This window comes from Muscardinus avellanarius (assembly GCF_963383645.1).
Source record: "Muscardinus avellanarius genome assembly, chromosome: Y".
Classification (NCBI taxonomy): Eukaryota; Metazoa; Chordata; class Mammalia; order Rodentia; family Gliridae; genus Muscardinus; species Muscardinus avellanarius.
This window is the reverse complement of record NC_137809.1, coordinates 8,557,975-8,576,799: the sequence shown is the minus strand read 5'-3', so window position 1 is coordinate 8,576,799 and position 18,825 is coordinate 8,557,975. Positions and strand designations below refer to the sequence as shown.

The 18,825-nt window shown below is 35.6% G+C and overlaps 2 protein-coding genes across 2 annotated transcripts in view; both read left to right on the top strand.

Annotated features, from left to right (window-relative positions):
- LOC308279535 (F-box-like/WD repeat-containing protein TBL1XR1) overlaps positions 1 to 18,825 on the top strand; it is a gene marked incomplete at both ends in the record, with an annotated part of 935,328 nt that overhangs the window by 583,444 nt on the left and 333,059 nt on the right.
- The window catches only part of LOC308279544 (histone demethylase UTY-like), a gene marked incomplete at both ends in the record, with an annotated part of 146,658 nt that overhangs the window by 96,509 nt on the left and 31,324 nt on the right, over positions 1 to 18,825 (top strand). The window contains 6 exons of the mRNA XM_080719671.1: positions 1,277 to 1,403; positions 8,142 to 8,240; positions 9,367 to 9,586; positions 11,350 to 11,442; positions 13,612 to 13,707; positions 14,722 to 15,117. Of these exons, the coding sequence (XP_080575797.1) occupies positions 1,277 to 1,403; positions 8,142 to 8,240; positions 9,367 to 9,586; positions 11,350 to 11,442; positions 13,612 to 13,707; positions 14,722 to 15,117 (1,031 nt within the window). The remainder of the gene's footprint in view (positions 1 to 1,276; positions 1,404 to 8,141; positions 8,241 to 9,366; positions 9,587 to 11,349; positions 11,443 to 13,611; positions 13,708 to 14,721; positions 15,118 to 18,825) is intronic.

Genomic DNA, 18,825 nt, shown 5'->3' with positions numbered 1-18,825 from the left:
TCTGTCTTATTTATATTTGATATTCAGAATGTGGTTTATTTGTTTGGTTTTTTCATTTAGTGTTCATATTTCTGTATGAAAAAATAAATCTTAAGTTTCAGTCAAATTTGTAGAAATAGGAATATTTTCCTAATGTCACTGCTTTCTATAATTTTAACATCAACACAGGTGTGTGTGTGTGTGTGTGTGTGTGTGTGTGTGTGTGTGTGTGTGTGTGTGTGTGTGTTTACTGGGGGCTGAATCAAGGGGCATTCTACTTCTGAGCTATACCCTAACCCTACTTTATTTTTTAAATCGCAAATATCTCACTAAGTTTGTGGGCCATGAACCTACAATCCTCCTGTTTCAGCCTTCCAAGTACTGGGATTATAGGTGTATGTCACCATGCCTGGCTCAAACTATAGTTTTGCTTAGGTAAATTTATTGTAGTTTTGTTGTTGTTTTGTTTTTTGGTGGAGAATGGTACCAGGCATTGAACCTAGGGGCATTCCATGTCTCTCTCAGCTACACTCTTAGCCTTCTTTTCTTTTTTTTCTTTTTCTTTTCTTTTTTTCCTTTTCCTTTCTTTCTTTCTTTCTTTCTTTCTTTCTTTCTTTCTTTCTTTTTCTTTTTTTTTTTTTTTTTTGAACAAGGGTCTCACTAAGTTGCAGAGGTCTTAAGTAAGTTGCTGAGGTTGTTTTTAACCTGTGATCCACCTGTCTCAGCTTCCCAAGTATTGGGAGTATAGGTATATGCTGGAATTGAGTCATAACTGAAACACTTCTGTTTGATTTAAATATTTAGTGTAGCTTATAATACCTGTGATCTATTCTTACAATTTGCAGTATACCTATATTTTGATATGTTATTATGCAAAAATTATTTCCTTGTGCCATTCTTGTGTTTCTTTGAACCTACTTTTTACCTTAACTTTTACATATAGCCTTGTTCTACTTAGGATGTTTCTATATGTAATCAATGTCAGTAAGGAACTAGTCCGTTAGTAACTTTTTAAAGTTTAAATGAATTAACTTTGATTATAGAAGCTACACTTACAGCTACTAATTCTTTGGAAATAAAGGATTAATACACTGTTGAAGATTCCGTATGTGGTACTATTTAAAGGAAAAGTCTATTCATCATCTTTTATGTATCATTGGGTTTTCTTTTTCAAAATTAAATTTAGAAAAGGAAAATTTGTGGTTTGTGATATTTTGCTGTCTATATGATACTCAACACTAGAATAGCAGTAGAATGATGGGCAAATACTTGTAATTTTTTATTATTATTATTATAGGTTGGATGCATCATAATATGGACCAAGTAGGAGACAAAGCAACCAAGGAAAGTTATGCTATTCAGTATCTTCAGAAGTCACTGGAGGCAGATCCTAATTCTGGCCAATCTTGGTATTTTCTTGGAAGGTGAGACCAGATACTTGGACTTCCTAGAGTTAATATAATAGTAAGGTGTTAATTGATATAGTATGATTAGAGATACTTTTCTTCTTAAATGTAACATTCCTAGGAAGTGAAGATGGCTTGTGTTGCACTTGGTTTCTCTCATTGTGGTATTTATTTTGTTCATTAGATTTTGTTTTCACATTGTCTTAAACTGTCTTGAAATATTGTTATTTTTTAGACCATTTAAAACAGTTTTAAAGAGCTGTCAGATAATAGTTATCCTATTTCCAACTTACTGTTCATTTTGTTTTATGCATTTTTCATATATTTACAATTCATGCTATTTATAATCTTGATGAAGCTAAGCTCAGTGGTGCATGCCTTTATACTCACTACTTGGGAGGCTGAGACAGGAGAGCTGCAAGCTTAAGACTGCATAGGCAATTTAACCAGGCTTTTTCTTTCTTTTTTTTTTTTTTTTTATCATTTTGGTGGTACTGGGGGTAGAACCCAGGGGCTTTCTACCTCCAAGCTATACTACCAGACCTATTTTTTTTTATATTTTATTTGAGAACAAGGTCTTACTAAGTTGCTGAAAGCCTTACTGAGTATCTGAGGCTGGCTTCAAACCTGTGTGATCCTCCTGTTTCAGCCTCCCAAGCGTGGGGATTACAAGCCTGCACCACCATGTCCGGCTTTAAACAGGCTGTTTTAAAATAAAAATAAAATAGGGCTTGGAGTGTAGTTTAGAAGTGTAGAATGCCTCTGGGTTCAATCTCCAGTAACAAAAGAATTTTACAAATAAAAAAAATGAAAAAAGATGGGACGTGTAGCTTAGAGGTAGAATGCCCCTGGTTTTAATCTGTAGGAATGAACAAGTACACATACATAGTAACATTATCAACATCAACAACAATAATCTTGTTTGGTGATTTTGTAGGAAACATGTATATTAATTGTACCTCTCAAAGTATAGTTCTACTTGGTATTTTTATTTGAGAAAAAATAGATAAATTACTACTGGTTCTTTGGATATGGCAAAATAGAGAATAGTTAAAATTAGTTGTTTTTTTTTTTTTAGGTTATTAGGGATTCAACTCCGGGCCATTCTACTTTCCAAGCTACACCCGAGCCAAATTTTTTTTTAGTTTTGAAACAGGGTCTAAGTAGCTGAGGCTGGACATGAACCTGCAGTTCTGTCTGAGCCTCCCAAGTATACACATTACAAGCATGAGCTACCATGGCTTGCTTTTTTTTTTTTTTTTTTTTTCAAAATATACCTACTGAAAAGAGAAAAGAGTTTTATAGATTTTATGTTTGTGTGAATATGTGTTGTACTTAATTTATTTTAGTGTTGTAGAAATATCAATGGACTGAAAACAAACCTGGCTTTTGCCAGTGACATTTGTGGAATCATTGACAGGCTTACTTAATAATTAATTAATTAATTAATTAATTAATTAATTAATGCATTTATTCATGGTATTGGGCATTCAATCCAGGGCCATTCTACCTCAGAGCTGTACCCCCAGCCCTTTCTTTATTTTGAAACAGTGTCTTGCTAATTTGCTGAGGATCTCACTTTGTTCTGGAAGCTAGACTCAAAGCTGTGTCTAAGTCTCCCATGTATTGGGATTACAGGGCAGGTCACATTGTCCCAGGCTGTGATAGATCATTTAAACTGTTTGAGCTCTTTATTTTTGTTTCACTGATTAAATAAAGAGGGTTTGATTAGATCTATTATGTACCTTTATACAGGATATATTCTTCATTTAATTTTTCCAATTTATTTTACTTATATATTGTATCTCATTTAGTTTTAGAATAGTCCATTTTGATTACATTTTCTCATGTAATCATATTCAGAATGGGAAGCAATCATATTCAAGTTTAGTTCTATAAAATTTATTTATTTTTTTTATTCAATTATTATTTTTTCTAAAGCTGGGTTTATATGAGAAACCATTAGATGTTTTCTTTTTTTAAAGAATACTTAAGCCAGGTGTGGTGGAGCACGCTAGTATTCCCAGCATTTGGGAGGCTGAGACAAGAGGATCCAGGTTTGCAGCCAGCCTCTGCTACTTAGGGAGGCCCTTTGCAACTCAGTGAGACCCTGTTTCAAAATAAAGAATAAAATATAGGGCAGGAGATGTAGCTCAGAGGTCAAATGCCCCTGGGTTCCATTTGCAGACTCGCGGAAAAAAAAAAAAGAAAAAAAAAGAAGGGTGAATATATACATATCAAAAGTAGAATGTCTCTAGATTCAATTCCCAGTACCCTGCTCCCCCCCAAAAAAATCTGTAAATGATATAATAAAGATTAATAGGAAACTTAATTATTTATATATATTTTTTGTAGTGTGTTCCTAGGTTTATAATGTAGTCTATTTAGCTTTGTTTATTATTTATACTTGAGAGTTCACATTTTAAGTTTCTCTTTCACTGAATGTTTCTAGAGAAAATGAATCTTTTCCTTGGCTATTCATTGTATAGCAAAGTGTTTTAAGTAAATTGGCTCTGTTAACTACATAGAATAAGTGAAGTTATGAAACTAACTTTATAAATAGAGCTAGCATTATTATTAGTATGTCATAATACAGTCAGTCTAAAAAAATCTTATTACCTGAAAGGGTGATTTGTAGACATTGGCCTCTGGTATTATGTTTTATATATGAGAAATCCTTTTTATTTAACAAGATTTATTTTAAGCCAAGAATAAGACATCACATATTAGTGCTAATGGTGATTGTTGTTACTATTATAATAAGATATAGTGAACTATGTTTAAAATTAACAAGTCAATAATGCCATACTGTTTCAAGTTGTATATTTACAGTGATCTTCTTTGCATTTAAAATAATGTAGTGATTTTTATTTTTAACCTTTTGGATAAAATATTTCAAATGAGCCAGAACACTTTTTCATTTTCCCAGACAGAAAATGTTAAACTGTTTGTGAAGTTTAGGGTTATCATTTTAGATATCATTGTTTTTATTCTTTAAAAATTTTTTGATTACTCTTTTATTCTCCTTCATTGAATAGCTTCTTAACTGCTTTATTGCTGGAAAAATTTAAGTTTGTAAAAATTATATTTTAAGAATAATTAAAATTCATCATAAGGATTTGAGATACACTGGGATTTAGCTAGGTGTGGTGGCACATGCTTATAATCTCAGTTCTGGGGGGCTAAGACAGGAGGATTGCAACTTCAGTGTGAGACTTTCATCAACTAGTTAGACCTTGTTTCAAAGTAAAATAAAACAGGGCTGAGGGTATAGCTTGTAGGTAGAATCTCTTGGATTCAATCCCCAGTGCTACCAAAAAGTGTGTGAGAGAGAAGAAACATTGGGATTTGTAGTGTTTCTGAGACTTTTATGTATTGTCTTTCTGTTCACTACTAACAGGAGCATTGAGTTAGTTTATCAACTGAGATAAATATATCAACGTGAAAAAGGGCTAAACTATTACATTTATACTAACACAGGTAATTAATTCTGTTAATGCCCTCACAGAGTTTCAGAACTACATAGTGTTAGATTTGGGTGGAAACAGGGAGCATCTTAGTTTTCACCTTTTTATTTTAAAAAATATGGGAATTATTTGGGTGGGAGCAGGGAGCAGGTTAGTTTCACCTTTTTATTTTTAAAAATATGGGAGTTAAGTCCAAAAGAATATTATGTTTTCCCTAAGGTTATGTAGTAATTGTCAGAGAAAGAACTAGAACTCAGTTTTATTTAGACTCCCAATTCCAAATCTAATGTTTTAAAGATAAATTTTGTCAATGTACATCTGTACTTTAGCTTGTCAGAGTCAAATGCTAATTTAGAGATAAAGCACCAATAGAGGAACTTTCATTTGGGGATGAAAAATGAGTGATACACCTATATGTACAGGAAAACCAAGGAAAGTTATTGGTTTATTAGGATAAAAGAATTTACCAAGTAATTATGAACATAGCTCATTTTCATTTCCAAAGAGTGACTGGCAAGCTTTGATTACCAAGTGGCAGCAATAACTTTTTGAAACTGGTCTTAAGGTTAAAGTTGGACGTACATCATAGCAGTTCTGTCATAAGTTGCTAAGTAAAAACTCTTTTAGCATAGGGCAGGCTGTTTGTTGGGTTTGTTCTGTGAAATGGTTTCTGGTGCAGAGTTCTGTGACCTCTTTTTATTGACTCCTTGACTCCATTTTAGAAAAAGAATGACTTCATTTGCCTAATACATTTCAAGAAATGCATTCACTTTCTATTTCACTTTTTAGGAATAAAATGTGAAAATGTTTGTCTGCATGATATTCCTTATTGTCCCAGCATTTAGGGAGATGTGTTAACTAAAAAATTATCATTTTGTTATCTCTTCTCTCACTTCTCCTGTTTCTCCTTCTCTCCTACTTCATAACTGCCTCTTTCTCACCTCTCCTACACACACACACACACACACACACACACACACACACACACACACACACACACACACACCTTTTTTTTCTGCCTCTCTCTTATATATAGTCTATCATTTTGGTGAATACATTAAGAAAAAGAAAAAGCTTCCTATCTCAACCCTTATATTCTCTAATTCCTGAGCCTATTAACATTTTTGCTGTCGTCTGAAATTTCTTCTCCCTTCTACAAACAGGTTGCATGCACTTTCTGAAATAGCATTCTTTTTCTGATTTACTTGTAATTGTTACATTTCACAAAATCCACAGATCAGCCATTCTTTCAATTTATTCCTACCCCTCCTTTGTATACATCCTGTGGTCTTTAGCCTCATGTGGATGAATTCTAAATTAAGGCTTCTAATCTTAAAGCTATTTTAACTTCAAAGTTATATCTAGATCTTTTAGGGGGAAAAGGAGTATGTCCTTTTTAAAATTCTTTATTTTAAAACAGCATCTTGCTAAGTTGCTGATACTGATTACAGACCTGTAATCTTCCTGTTTCAGCCTCCCATAGACTAGGATTATTATGGCATGAGCTACAAGGCCTGGTTTAGTTTTTTTTGTTGTTGTTTTTTTTTTTTTTTTTTTTTTTTTTTTTTTTTGGTATGGTACTAAGGATTGCATTCTACCTCTGAGCTACATGCCTCTTTTTATTTTTGTTTTACTTATTTATGACACCAAGAATTGAACACAGGGGCATTCTATTTCTGATTTACACCCTCAGCCTGATTTTATTTTTATTTGAAAACAGAGTCTCATTAACTTATAGAGGGCCTTCCTAAGTTGCTGAGGCTGACTTCAAACCTGTGATCCTCCTGCCTCAGCTTTGCAGTTACTGGGATTAAAAGTGTGCACCACCACACCCAGCTTAATTATTTTTTTGAAATAGAGGCTCTTGCAAGGCTAAGAGTCTTGCTAAATTGAGGAGGTTGTCCTTGAACTCTGGTCCTCCTGTCTTAGCCTCTCAGTTACTAGGATTTTAGGCATGTACCACTGTGCTTGGCTTTAGTTTTTTTCCCCCCAGTACTGTGGGTGAAACCCAGGGGCATTTTACCACTGAGCGTACACCCCAAGCCCTATTTATTTTATTATTTATTTTGAAACAAGATCTCACTAAGTAGCTGAGGCTGCGAACTGCAGTCCTCCTGTCTCAGCCTCCTACATACTGGGATTATAAGCATGAGCCACCATTGAACATAACTCAAGTCTGCCTGTCACATTCTTTGGAATTTTTAAAAGCCTTTTCATGGTGTTTTTCATCAAAGTAGCCACTTTGTTTTTTTTGACAATGGTTCTACCATTGTTTTTTGTTGTAATTATTTGTTTATTGTTGTTTTAGCTAAACTAAGCTTTGGAAGAGAATTATTCCCGCACCTTACCAAACACCCTTTAAAAAAATTATTATTACTCATTAGGCTTATTTCTTTGTCCCACCTTTTTCTTTCTTGTCATTTCCATTACTTTATCTATAATTCTGGGCCAGTGTGTGTATGCATATATCTACCCAAATTTAGCCTACTAATCTTTCTACAAAATGTGGTAATGACACTTGCCTTAAAAAAATCAGAAGCAAGCCGGGCGTGGTGGCGTACGCTTGTAATCCCCGCGCTTGGGAGGCAGAGACAGGAGGATCGCGCAAGTTCGAAGCCGGCCGAGCGCTGGCTTAGGAGACCCTGTTTCCAAATAAAAATGTAAAAATAGGTCTGGGAGTGTAGCCCGGAGGTAGAAGGGCTTCCAGGAACCGCAGTACCACCAAAAAAAAAAAAAAAAAAAAAAAAACCAGAAGCTGATCTCAGGCTAGATTAAAATGTTTTGTTTATAAGCTAATTATGCCATATATGTGAGATACTTGACAAGTAAGGCTAATCAGCATAGTGTTCCTTGTCACTAAAGATAAACACTTTTGTTGTTTTGTATTCTGTTATCTAATATAATATAATATGATAATATGTGAAATCATACAAGATGTGGGTATACACACACTAATATCAAAATAATATAGAATTAGTGACAGAGAGCACAATTTGATAGTGATAAATTAATTTTCCTTTCCAAACCAGTAAACAAATGACAAAGAATGATTGTTCTGTATTATTGATTGGAAAGGAAAATTAAATTCCTTATACAAGTCACTACCAGTAGGCAGTTTTTTTGTGTCTTTAGCTCTTTACTTTTAAGAGAGTGTTCTGTCTCTCTCAATCATATACACTAGCATGTTTACTTCCTGACTTCCCCTAAAATATACAGTCTGTCATTTTGTCAAATACATTGATTTTAGTATTAACAGAATTTTATTTATGTGTACATTTTTCCCTTATAGGTGTTATTCAAGTGTTGGGAAAGTCCAGGATGCCTTTATATCTTACCGGCAATCTATTGATAAGTCAGAAGCAAGTGCAGATACATGGTGTTCAATAGGGTAAGGAGATATAATTTACATATATAAAAATTAGAGTATTTTGCCGGGCATGGCGCACGCTTGTAATCCCCACACTTGGGAGGCTGAGACAGGAGTATTACACAGGTTTGAAGCCAGCCCCAGTTACTTAGTGAAGCTCTCAGTAACTTAATGAGACCCTGATTCCAAATAAAATATTTAAAAAATATAGTTCTGGGAATATGGCCTGGAGGTAGAAAAGGCTCTGGGTTCCACCCCCATTACCCCCCCCCCCAAACACACACACACACACACAAAAAAAAAAGTATTTTAAGCTGAGCATGTTGTTGCATGTTTGTAATCCCAGCACTGGAAGACTAAGACAGGAAGATCTTCCCAGCCAGCTTCAGCTACTTAGTGAGGTCCTCTCAACTTAGTGAGACCTTGTTTCAAAATAAAAATAGAATATGACTGGGGGTATAGATCAGAGGTAGAATGTCCCTCGGTTCAATTCCCAGTACAACAACTGCAAAAACAAATCTTACGTACAATCCCGGGCATGGTGGCTCACCTTTGTTTTTTTGTTTTTTGTTTTTTGTTTTTAAGAAGTTTATTAGAAAGATAGAAATACAGCTCCATACCAGACTGGCATGAAGGGGTGACTCAAAATGAATACACCTCGTGGCTCACCTTTGTAATCCCAGCGTTTGGGAGGCTGAGACAGGAGGATCGCACAGGTTAGAAGCCAGCCTCGGCTACTTAGTGAGGCTCTCTGCAACTTAGTGAGACCCTGTTTAAAAAAAAAAAAAGGTCTGGGAGTACAGCCTGAAAGTAGAAAGCCTCTGGGTTCCACCCCCAGTACCTCAAAAAAAAAAAAGAGTATTTTAAGCCGAGCATGTTGTTGCATGCTTGTAATCCCAGTACTGGGAGACTAAGACAGAAAGATCTTCCCAGCTGGCTTCAGCTACTTAGGGAGGGCCTCTAAGACCCTGTTTCAAAATAAAGAATTAAAAATGGGCTAGGAGTATAGCATGGATGGATGTAGAGTGTCCTAGGTTTAAATTCCCAATACTGAAAAAAAAAAAAAAAAAAAAGGAAAGAAAGATGTAGTAATCTTATAAAGTAAGCAGTCAGTTTTTGACAGTTGATTCTCTATTTCTTTTTCTAGTGTGCTGTATCAACAGCAAAATCAACCTATGGATGCTTTGCAGGCCTATATTTGTGCAGTGCAATTGGACCATGGGCATGCAGCTGCCTGGATGGACCTAGGCACATTGTATGAATCCTGCAACCAACCTCAGGATGCCATTAAATGCTACTTAAATGCAACTAGAAGCAAAAGTTGTAGTAGTACCTCTACACTTGCAGCAAGAATTAAGTTTTTACAGGTACAGTTTTAAATAGCGTATTTTAAAAGGCACAAATTTCCCAATAATAAGTGGCAGTAAAAGAGTGGCTAGAAAGTTTGTCTCTTGATGTTTTGATGTTAACTTGTTTTCATACTTTGTGATATTGTTTTATTTTTAATTTTCAGCACAATGCATGTTATTTGCACATAAATTTTGTTAATGCATATTAATTTACGTTTTATATTTAATATGCATGCACATTTTTCAATGTGCTATTTACATTTTAAGTTGTCATAACATTTAAAGAAAAGAACACAAACACTACCTTTTACTTTTCCTTGAAATTTCATGAGAAGTACCTCAAAAGGTAAGAAGTTTTCCTAAGAGCTCTAAAAATCAGAGCATAGCTTGTTCTGATTCTCTAAAGTATATTCTAGTTGCCTTCTTTATATTTAACATCTATTTAAAATCCAAATTCAGAGTTATACTTCAATTAAAAATACATCTAACATTAAGAAAGATTTAGTAGACTTGGGCTTCCTCAAATAGGCATGTGTTAAATTTGCTTTTTACATAATTTTTCCTAGGCTCAGTTGTGTAACCTTCCACAAGGTAGTCTACAGAATAAAACTAAATTACTTCCTAGTATTGAGGAGGCATGGAGCCTACCAATCCCCGCAGAGCTTACCTCCAGGCAGGGTGCCATGAACACAGCACAGCAGGTGAGAAGTTGGGTTATCTTCTATAGGTGCCCAGCTTGAAGGGTTCTTTCCAATCTATAGTATATAATCAAACCTATTTTACTAAATGTGAAATTGGCTTTTTTTTAATGTAAAATTTCTTTTAAATGCCAAGAGATTTCAGGACAAATAAAATTCCCTCAGATAAGGGAAGGAATTTGGGGGTGTCAGTTTAACCTGGGTATGTTCTCATCATTGGAAAGGGATTTTTTTAAGTGACTGCTCTGCAGTGGTTTATTGAATTTAAAACATTTTTCTTAAAAAACTACACATTTCTCAATTGATAATTCATTTTATTTTTATTTTCAATTAGTGATGTCTATATAACTCTAACAATTAAACAGCATATATTTATATCTTAAAGGAATGAATTAAGAATGTGTAGAGCCATATTTTTATCTTACTTCTGTGATCCTTAGGCTTATAGAGCTCATGATTCAAATACTGAACCTGTGTTAGACCTCACTCAAACATCAGTTTCACAGCACTACTTGTCACTACACATGATTACTTCTAGCCAAGTAGAAGTCCTGCCCTCTCCAGCCAAGAGGAAAAGAACACCTCCTCCAGCAAAGGTATAGCAAATACTCACATACACATGCACACATACCATATGGAAAAGACTCCCTGAAAATAAAACTCTCATTCTTCTGAAATTGTGACTGTCCTGTACTTTAAGCTTGTGGACATCAGAGAATGAAGTAATATTCCTATCCCATAATCTTTGAATCATATAGAAGGTAGATATGGGTTTATGTTCATTAGTCATTTCATTCATTTTGCTGCTTGTATAATTTTAGCAGAGATTTACCATCTCTTCCTACCAGCATTGGATAATAGTGCATAAAACTTTACTAGCTCTTTGAGCCATGATTTAGATATTGGCCTTTTTCCTTTTTGTTAATGGATTTACACATTGATTATGCATTTTAGATTATATTTAAAAAGACCTATATGTGTGTGAATATTCTAACTCCTAGTTGTATGATATCTCACTAGTTATAGCTATTAGCATATGAATTTAACCAAATAATACTAATTTTTAAAATATATTTTTCTCAGAATGGTTCTGATAACTGGAATAATAGTCAGACTGTTTCACATCATCCAGTACAACAGGTTCATTCATGGTATTTGACACCACAGAAATTACAGGTAGGAAATATTTTTTTACATACTTTCCTCAGTTTTAAAACATTACATGTAATAAGGATTGTTTTACACAGTAACTCTTAAAAGTGTTTTTGTTATCAATTAAATTAGTATGTACACAGGTAAGATGAGCCTACATTTTTTAGAATAATAGCAGTCATAAATGGTTTAAGTGGTTAAGGAAGAAAGTTTGAAAATAAAAGCTCCTTTTCTTTCTTCCAGCCAACTATCCTTTACTAAGGACATTGTTAATATTTCTTTTAGAGATAAAAATTTTGCATGCACAATATGCCTTTGTCATAGATTTCTTTTTGTATATTATTATTATTATTATTATTATTATTATTTTTTTTTTTTTGGTGGTACTGGGGTTCCTGGAAGCCCTTCTACCTCCGGGCTACACTCCCAGACCTATTTTTTACATTTTCATTTTTGGAAACAGGGTCTCCTAAGCCAGCGCACGCAGCTGGCTTCGAACCTGCGCGATCCTCCTGTCTCCGCCTCCCAAGCGCGGGGATTACAAGCGTGCGCCACCACGCCCGGCTCTTTTTGTATATTAAAAATAAAAACATAGGCAGATTTATATGTATGCATATTTATTTGTGTGTGTGTGTGTGTGTGTGTGTGTGTGTGTGTGTGTGTGTGTGGTACTGGGGTGGAACCCAGAGGCTGTCTACCTCCGGGCTATTCTTCCAGACCTATTTTTATATTTTTATTTGGAAACAGGGTCTCACTAAATTGCTGAGAGCCTCACTCAGTAGCTGAGGCTGGCTTCGAACCTGTGCGATCCTCCTGTCTCAGCCTCCCAAGTGCTGGGATTACAAGTGTGCGCCATCACGCCCGGCTATATATATATTTAAAGTCATGCATATATAAAATGTGTGCACACATATTTGATATATACACATAATATATACATACTCATATTTGCATATTTTAAGACCTGGGTTCTTTTTTGTTTGGATGTTGGGGATTGAACCCAGGGTAGTCTCCTTCTGAGATACACCCAGCTCTATTTTGTTTTATTTTTTATCTTGAAACAGGTTGCTGAAACTAGCCTCAAACCTGTGATCCTCCTATGTCAGCCTCCCAAATACTGTGATTACAAGTATGCACCACCATGCCCAGTCCTGTTCTTTTATTTTTTAAAACCTTGGAAATTTTTCTGGGTGTTTCTGTGTTGCTTCTTTGTTATTTTTGGCTGTATTATGTTCAATTTTTTCTCCATGGTTAATACCTTATTTAACCAAATACCCTGTTGTGTATTTAGGTCAGTTACTGTTAAGCATACAAAAGTGTCAAATTAAAAAAAAAAGTTTTGCCGGGCGTAGTGGCTCACACTTGTAATCCCCGCACTTGGGAGGCAGACACAGGAGGATCACGCAGGTTCGAAGCCAGCTGTGCGCGCTGGCTTAGGAGACCCTGTTTCCAAATGAAAATGTAAAAATAGTTTTGGGAGTGTAGCCCGGAGGTGGGCTTCCAGGAACCCCAGTACCACAAAAAAAAAAAGTTTTGTTCTGAAATTTTAGTTTCCTCAATTCAGTTCATGTAAAACACACAAAATAACTTTTCTTCACATGAATGTTTGCCATTACTACCTTTTTCATACTCCTGAGATATTTCATTTTAAGATTCTTATTCTTGCTGGGCGTGGTGGCTCACGCTTGTCATCCCAGCACTTGGGAAGCTGAGACAGGAGGATTGCGCAGGTTCAAAGTCAGCCTCAGCTACTTAGTGAGGCTCTCAGCAACTTAGTGAGACCCTGTTTCCAAGTAAAATATGAAATAGATCTGGTAGTATAGCCTGGAGGTAGAAAGCCTCTGGGTTCCACTGGAACCCTATCTTCTCTTAAATGCTATTTTTGAGTTTAAAGTCTTTTTATTAAGAGATTGCCATATATTTTATTGCCATCTTTATTTTTATTTATTTTATTTTTTTGATGGTACTGGGGGTGGAACCCAGGGGCTTTTTACCTCTGGGCTATACTCCCAGACCTATTTTATATTTTATTTGGAAACAGGGTCTCACTAAGTTGCTGAGAGCCTCACTAAGTATCTGAGGCTGGCTTCAAACCTGTGCGAGTCTCCTGTCTCAGCCTCTCAAGCGTGTGCGACCACACCTGGGCTGCCATCTTTATTTTTAAATTTTGATTGTATTGTTGTTTCCTTCTAGCACTTGGAACAGCTGCGTGCAAATAAAGATAATTTAAATTCAGCTCAGCGACTGATGCTAGAACAGTTGGAAAATCAATTTGTCTTAATGCAACAAGTATGAACAATATTTTATTCTTTCTAAAAAGTGCCAGTACATTTACATTTTAAAAAATATATTATTTTGGAGGATATTAATGCTATCTTGTAGTTTGTGTTTATTCAATTGAATGTATATCTATGCTTTTAATACTTAGAAAGTTTTTTTTTTTTTGGGGGGGGGGCGGCATGGTAGCGCAGGCTTGTAATCCCCGCACTTGGGAGGCGGAGACAGGAGGATCACACAGGTTTGAAGCCAGCCGCGCTGGCTTAGGAGACCCTGTTTCCAAATAAAAAAGTATAAAAATAGGTCTGGAGTGTAGTCCGGAGGTAGAAGGGCTTCCAGAACCCCAGTACCACCAAAAAAAAAAAAAAAGTTGGTTTTTTTTTTTCTTTTTTCTTTTGGTGATAGTGGGTATGGAACCCTTCTACCTCTGAGCTACACTCCCAAACTTATTTTTTATTTATTATTTGGAAACAGGGTCTCTTAAGCCAGTGAGACTGGATTCGAACCTTCATGATTCTCCTGTCTCTGCCTCCCAAGTGTGGGGATTACAAGTGTGTGCCAAAGAAAGTTTTTTTTTTTTTTAAGGGAAAATATCTTAAGATTAATTTGGAATAAAACTTTTGCATTTTATTATTTATCTAGTATTTTATTTGTTTTCTAAGTGCTTGTTTGTATTATTTAGTAATTAACAAATTATCTCAAGTTGAGGTGAGATATTTTAATGATTATTTGACTGAAAGGATTTGGCATAAATGTGATAATCTGAAAGCCAGAAGTTCTCTGTTTCATGGTGAAATAAAGGCATATAAATAATGATTTGTAATCCATAGTTTTTAGCTGCTTTTGTTGACTACAGAAGGAAACATTTTTTTATGCATGAATCACATCTACAAATGCACATAGTTTTTCATATTTTAAAGTGTATTTTCTTAACCAAGAAAGAAGTAATGTTGTAATATAATTATAAATGTATCAATTATATATTTTCAGAATCACACAAGCAGGTTTTCTTTTTTGTTTTTGAAGATGAGACAGACAGGAGTTGCTCAGGTACAAACTACTGGAATTCCTAATGGTCCAATATCTGACTCATCACTGCCTACCAACTCTGTCTCTAGCCAACAACCACATGCAGCCCTGACCAGAGTACCTAGCATCTCTCATCCTGAAGTTCGCCCTGCTTGTCTTGAAAAGCCTTTGTCCAGCAGATCTTTTTCTGCTGGCTGTGTTCCTTTTGGCACATCAAAAACTCTAGGGCATAAAGACACTATTTTGGTAGGCAATAATTATATAACAGGAAGTGGAAGTAATGGAAATGTGCCTTACCTGCAGCAAAATACACTCACTCTACCTCATAACTGCACAAACCTGACCAGCATCACAGGAGAGCCATGGAGAAAACAGCTGTCTAACTCTGCTCAGGTAAAAGTCTGTTTTGTCAGCTTTTAAATGATACAGGATTATTGTATTGTAACTCAGTCTGTGAACATAAATATGTTTAACTCATAATTATATGACTGGTATACATAAAACTTGTGGTACTGTACAAATTAAAGGATAAGAGGGAAAAAAATCATAGCCTTGCAGTTCCCCAGGAACCACACAGCCTTGCCTTGCCTTTCATTTCTTTCCTTTCTTTTTCTGTACTAGGAATTGAGCCCAGAGACATTCTACCTTAGACATACCTCCCAACCTTCCAACTTTTTTTGTTTGTTTGCATTACTGGGGTTAGGGGCTTTCTACCTCTGAGCTATACCTCTAGCCCAATTTTTTTATTCTTATTTTGAAAGAGGGTCTCCTTGAGTTGCAGATAGTATGCATTCTTTTACTTACACACACACACACACACACACACACACACACACACACACACACTTAATTAGTTAATTAGTTAATTAATTAATTATTTTTGTGGTACTGGGGATTGAATCCAGAAACACCTCTTACCTCTGAGTTACACCCCTATCCTTATTTTTTATTATTCGTTTTGAAACAGGGTCTCACTAAGTTGCTGACAACCTCACTAAGTAGTTGAGGCTGGCCACAAACTTGCAATCCTCTTTTCTCAGCATTTCTGGTACTGAAATTATAGGCGTGATTGGCAGTAGGTAGAAAAATGTACTTTTATTTTTATCTATTTCTGCATTGGGGAATATGCTGTACTAGACTCTCTTGTGATACTGGACAGAGGCAGCAGTTTGTAGTTTCAAGACAGCAACATGACTTGGGGATGAAACCCAGGGACATTCTACCTCCAACCTATACCGCCAGCTCTATTTTTTATCCCTTATTTTGAATCAGGGTCTCACCAAGTTACAGAGTCTCACTAAGTAGCTGAGGTTGTCAGTGAACCACATACCCCTGTCTCAGACTCCCATGTACAGGGATGGCAAGCAAGAGTGCTCACCATGCCCTATTTTGTGTTTTTGTATCCCAACATGGTTACAAAATATTCTCTTGTATCCATGCAACCATTCTGGTTTTCACTTTCAATACAGTATAGTCAGTATAAGCTATTCCACATTTTATTGTAATATATTTTTGTTAGGTGATTTTGCCCATGTTTAGGTTAATATAGGTGGTATGAACACGATAAAAAAGAATAGACTACGTAAAGCTATAATGTTTTGTAAGTGAGGTATATTAAATACATTTCAACTTAGAGTTATTTTTTTTACTTATGTTCAGTTTAGCAGGGTATAACCTGATCATAAATGGACAGCTATATTTGCAGATAGTATCTTGTATATGTTACTTGTATATGATCATTATGATCATTATAATACCTCATATTAGTGTTCCATATAGTAGGAGAAAAAGAATAGTAAAGTTTTAATTACCATGAAGTGCAATAGAGTGTGACATGAATTATGGGCAGCACATGTCTCAAGATCCATCTGAGAGAATCACAGAAAATTGAGAGTATTTACAGAGAGAAAGAAGAGTTTAAGGTCTTAAGTATAGGGACTGATTTATCTGAATGCAAAGTAGAGGCATCATCAAGATTTTGATGTAGAGATGAGGTTTTGTTTTGTTTTGTTTTGTTTTTTGTCCTGAGGATTGAACCTAGAGGCATCCTGCCTCTGAGCTACACCACTAGACCTATTTTTGTGTTTTATTTTTGAAACAGGATCTCCCTAAGTTGTTGGAACTATCTGCGAACCTGAGATCCTTTGTTTCAGTCTCCCTAGTACTAGGATTACCAGTGTGTGCTACCATGCCCTGCCAGAGATGAGAATTTTTAAAATCTCTTTTTAAGTTGTTATTGAAAAGAGTGATGTTATGCTTTTGTCTTAATAATATCATAAAAAAGTTCCACTCTGTTGTACTTATGCTGTCCTCCATTTCTATATCTATCTCTGCCTCCACTCATCCTGTGGCAACCACTGACCTTTTTTATTTTCACTGCAGTGTTGCCTTTTGAAAAATATTATATAGATGTAATCTTATATTGCATAGCTTTTTCAGATGGACTTCTTTCACTTAGAAATAGTATTACTTCATGTCTTTTCATGACAGAATGGATTGTTTATATTTTTAATTCCAGTTCTCTTGTGTGGGTATATAAGTTTGTTTATTCATATAGCTTTTGAAGCACTTCTTGGTAGCCAGTCATAGTGGCACATACATGTACTGCCAGTACTTGGGAGGCCAAGTCAGGAGGATTTCAGGTTCAAGGATAGCCTCAGCCACTTAGTGAGGAATTTTAAATAGTATCTTAGGTACTCTATGATCTATTTCACTTTCTCTGAACTGCATTTTTTTATCCAGTTTAATTTGCTTATTGTCCCCTGTAGTATGTGTTCTCTTTTTTCTTTTTTTTTTAAACTCTCAGTTAATTCTTAGCTTGATGACTTAAAATTCTTTTTGCACATAATAGTTCAGTGGTCTCCTAGTTATTAAGGCTCATTTTGTGTCCATAGAACATTAGTTTTCATCATATGACTGTTGAGCTTATATGAGTTGAAAAATACATTTAAAGTTGTTAGTCAGTTTTTTCTTTTTCCTTTTTCGTGTGTGTGTGTGGGGGGGTACTGGGGATGGAACCCAGGGGCATTCTACTTCTGTACACCCCCAGCCTTAATTTTTATTCTTTATTTAGAAACAGGGTTGCAAAGGCTTAGCCTGAGTTGCAAAGGGTCTCACTGAGTAGCTGAGGCTGTCCTGGAACCACGATCCTCCTGTCTCAGCCTCCAGAATGCTGGGATTACAAGTGTGTGTCACTATGCCAGGTCTTTTAGTCAGTTTTTAAAGCTTTCCCTTCACCATAGATTTCAACTAAAAATTTTTATAATTCAGAATGCTTTTATCTGTAACTAGAGAAATAGTATTGTTAGTTTTCTACTTGTCTGCTTATTTTTTAGTTTTGAATAAACCTTGATGATGTGAGTAAATTTTTTATTCACTTTCTCTTATTCCCTCCCTCCCTCCCTCCCTCCCTCCTTCCCTCCCTCCCTTTCTCTCTCTTTTTCTTTCTTTCATGGTACTGGGGTTCCTGGAAGCCCTTCTATCTCCAGGCTACACTCCCAGACCTATTTTCTATTTTATTTGGAAACAGGGTCTCTTAAGCCATCGCGGCTAGCTTCAAACCTGTGCAATCCTCCTGTCTCCGCCTCCCAAGTGCAGGCATTACAAGCATATGCCACCATGCCTGGCTCTTTCTCTTATTCTTTAAAAAGTACTTTTATTGCCAGGTGTGGAGACACACGCTTGTAATCCCCGCGCTTGGGAGGCAGAGACAGGAGGATCGCGCAGGTTCGAAGCCAGCCGCGCGCGCTGGCTTAGGAGACCCTGTTTCCAAATAAAAATGTAAAAATAGGTCTGGGAGTGTAGCCCGGAGGTAGAAGGGCTTCCAGGAACCCCAGTACCACCAAAAAAAAAAAAAAAAAAAAAAGTACTTTTATAAGAAAATTTGACCATATTATTGCTATGACTGTTCTTTTACTTCCTTAAGCATTTAACAATAATTTTTATCCTTGACTGTGTGTGTGTGTATTCCCTTCTGGTACTGAGAATTAAATCCAGGGACATTCTGCCTCTGACCTACACCCCTAGTTCTGTTTTAATTTTTATTCTGAAACAGTCTAATAAACTCCACCATGCCTAGCATATGCCTATTTAATGTGACTA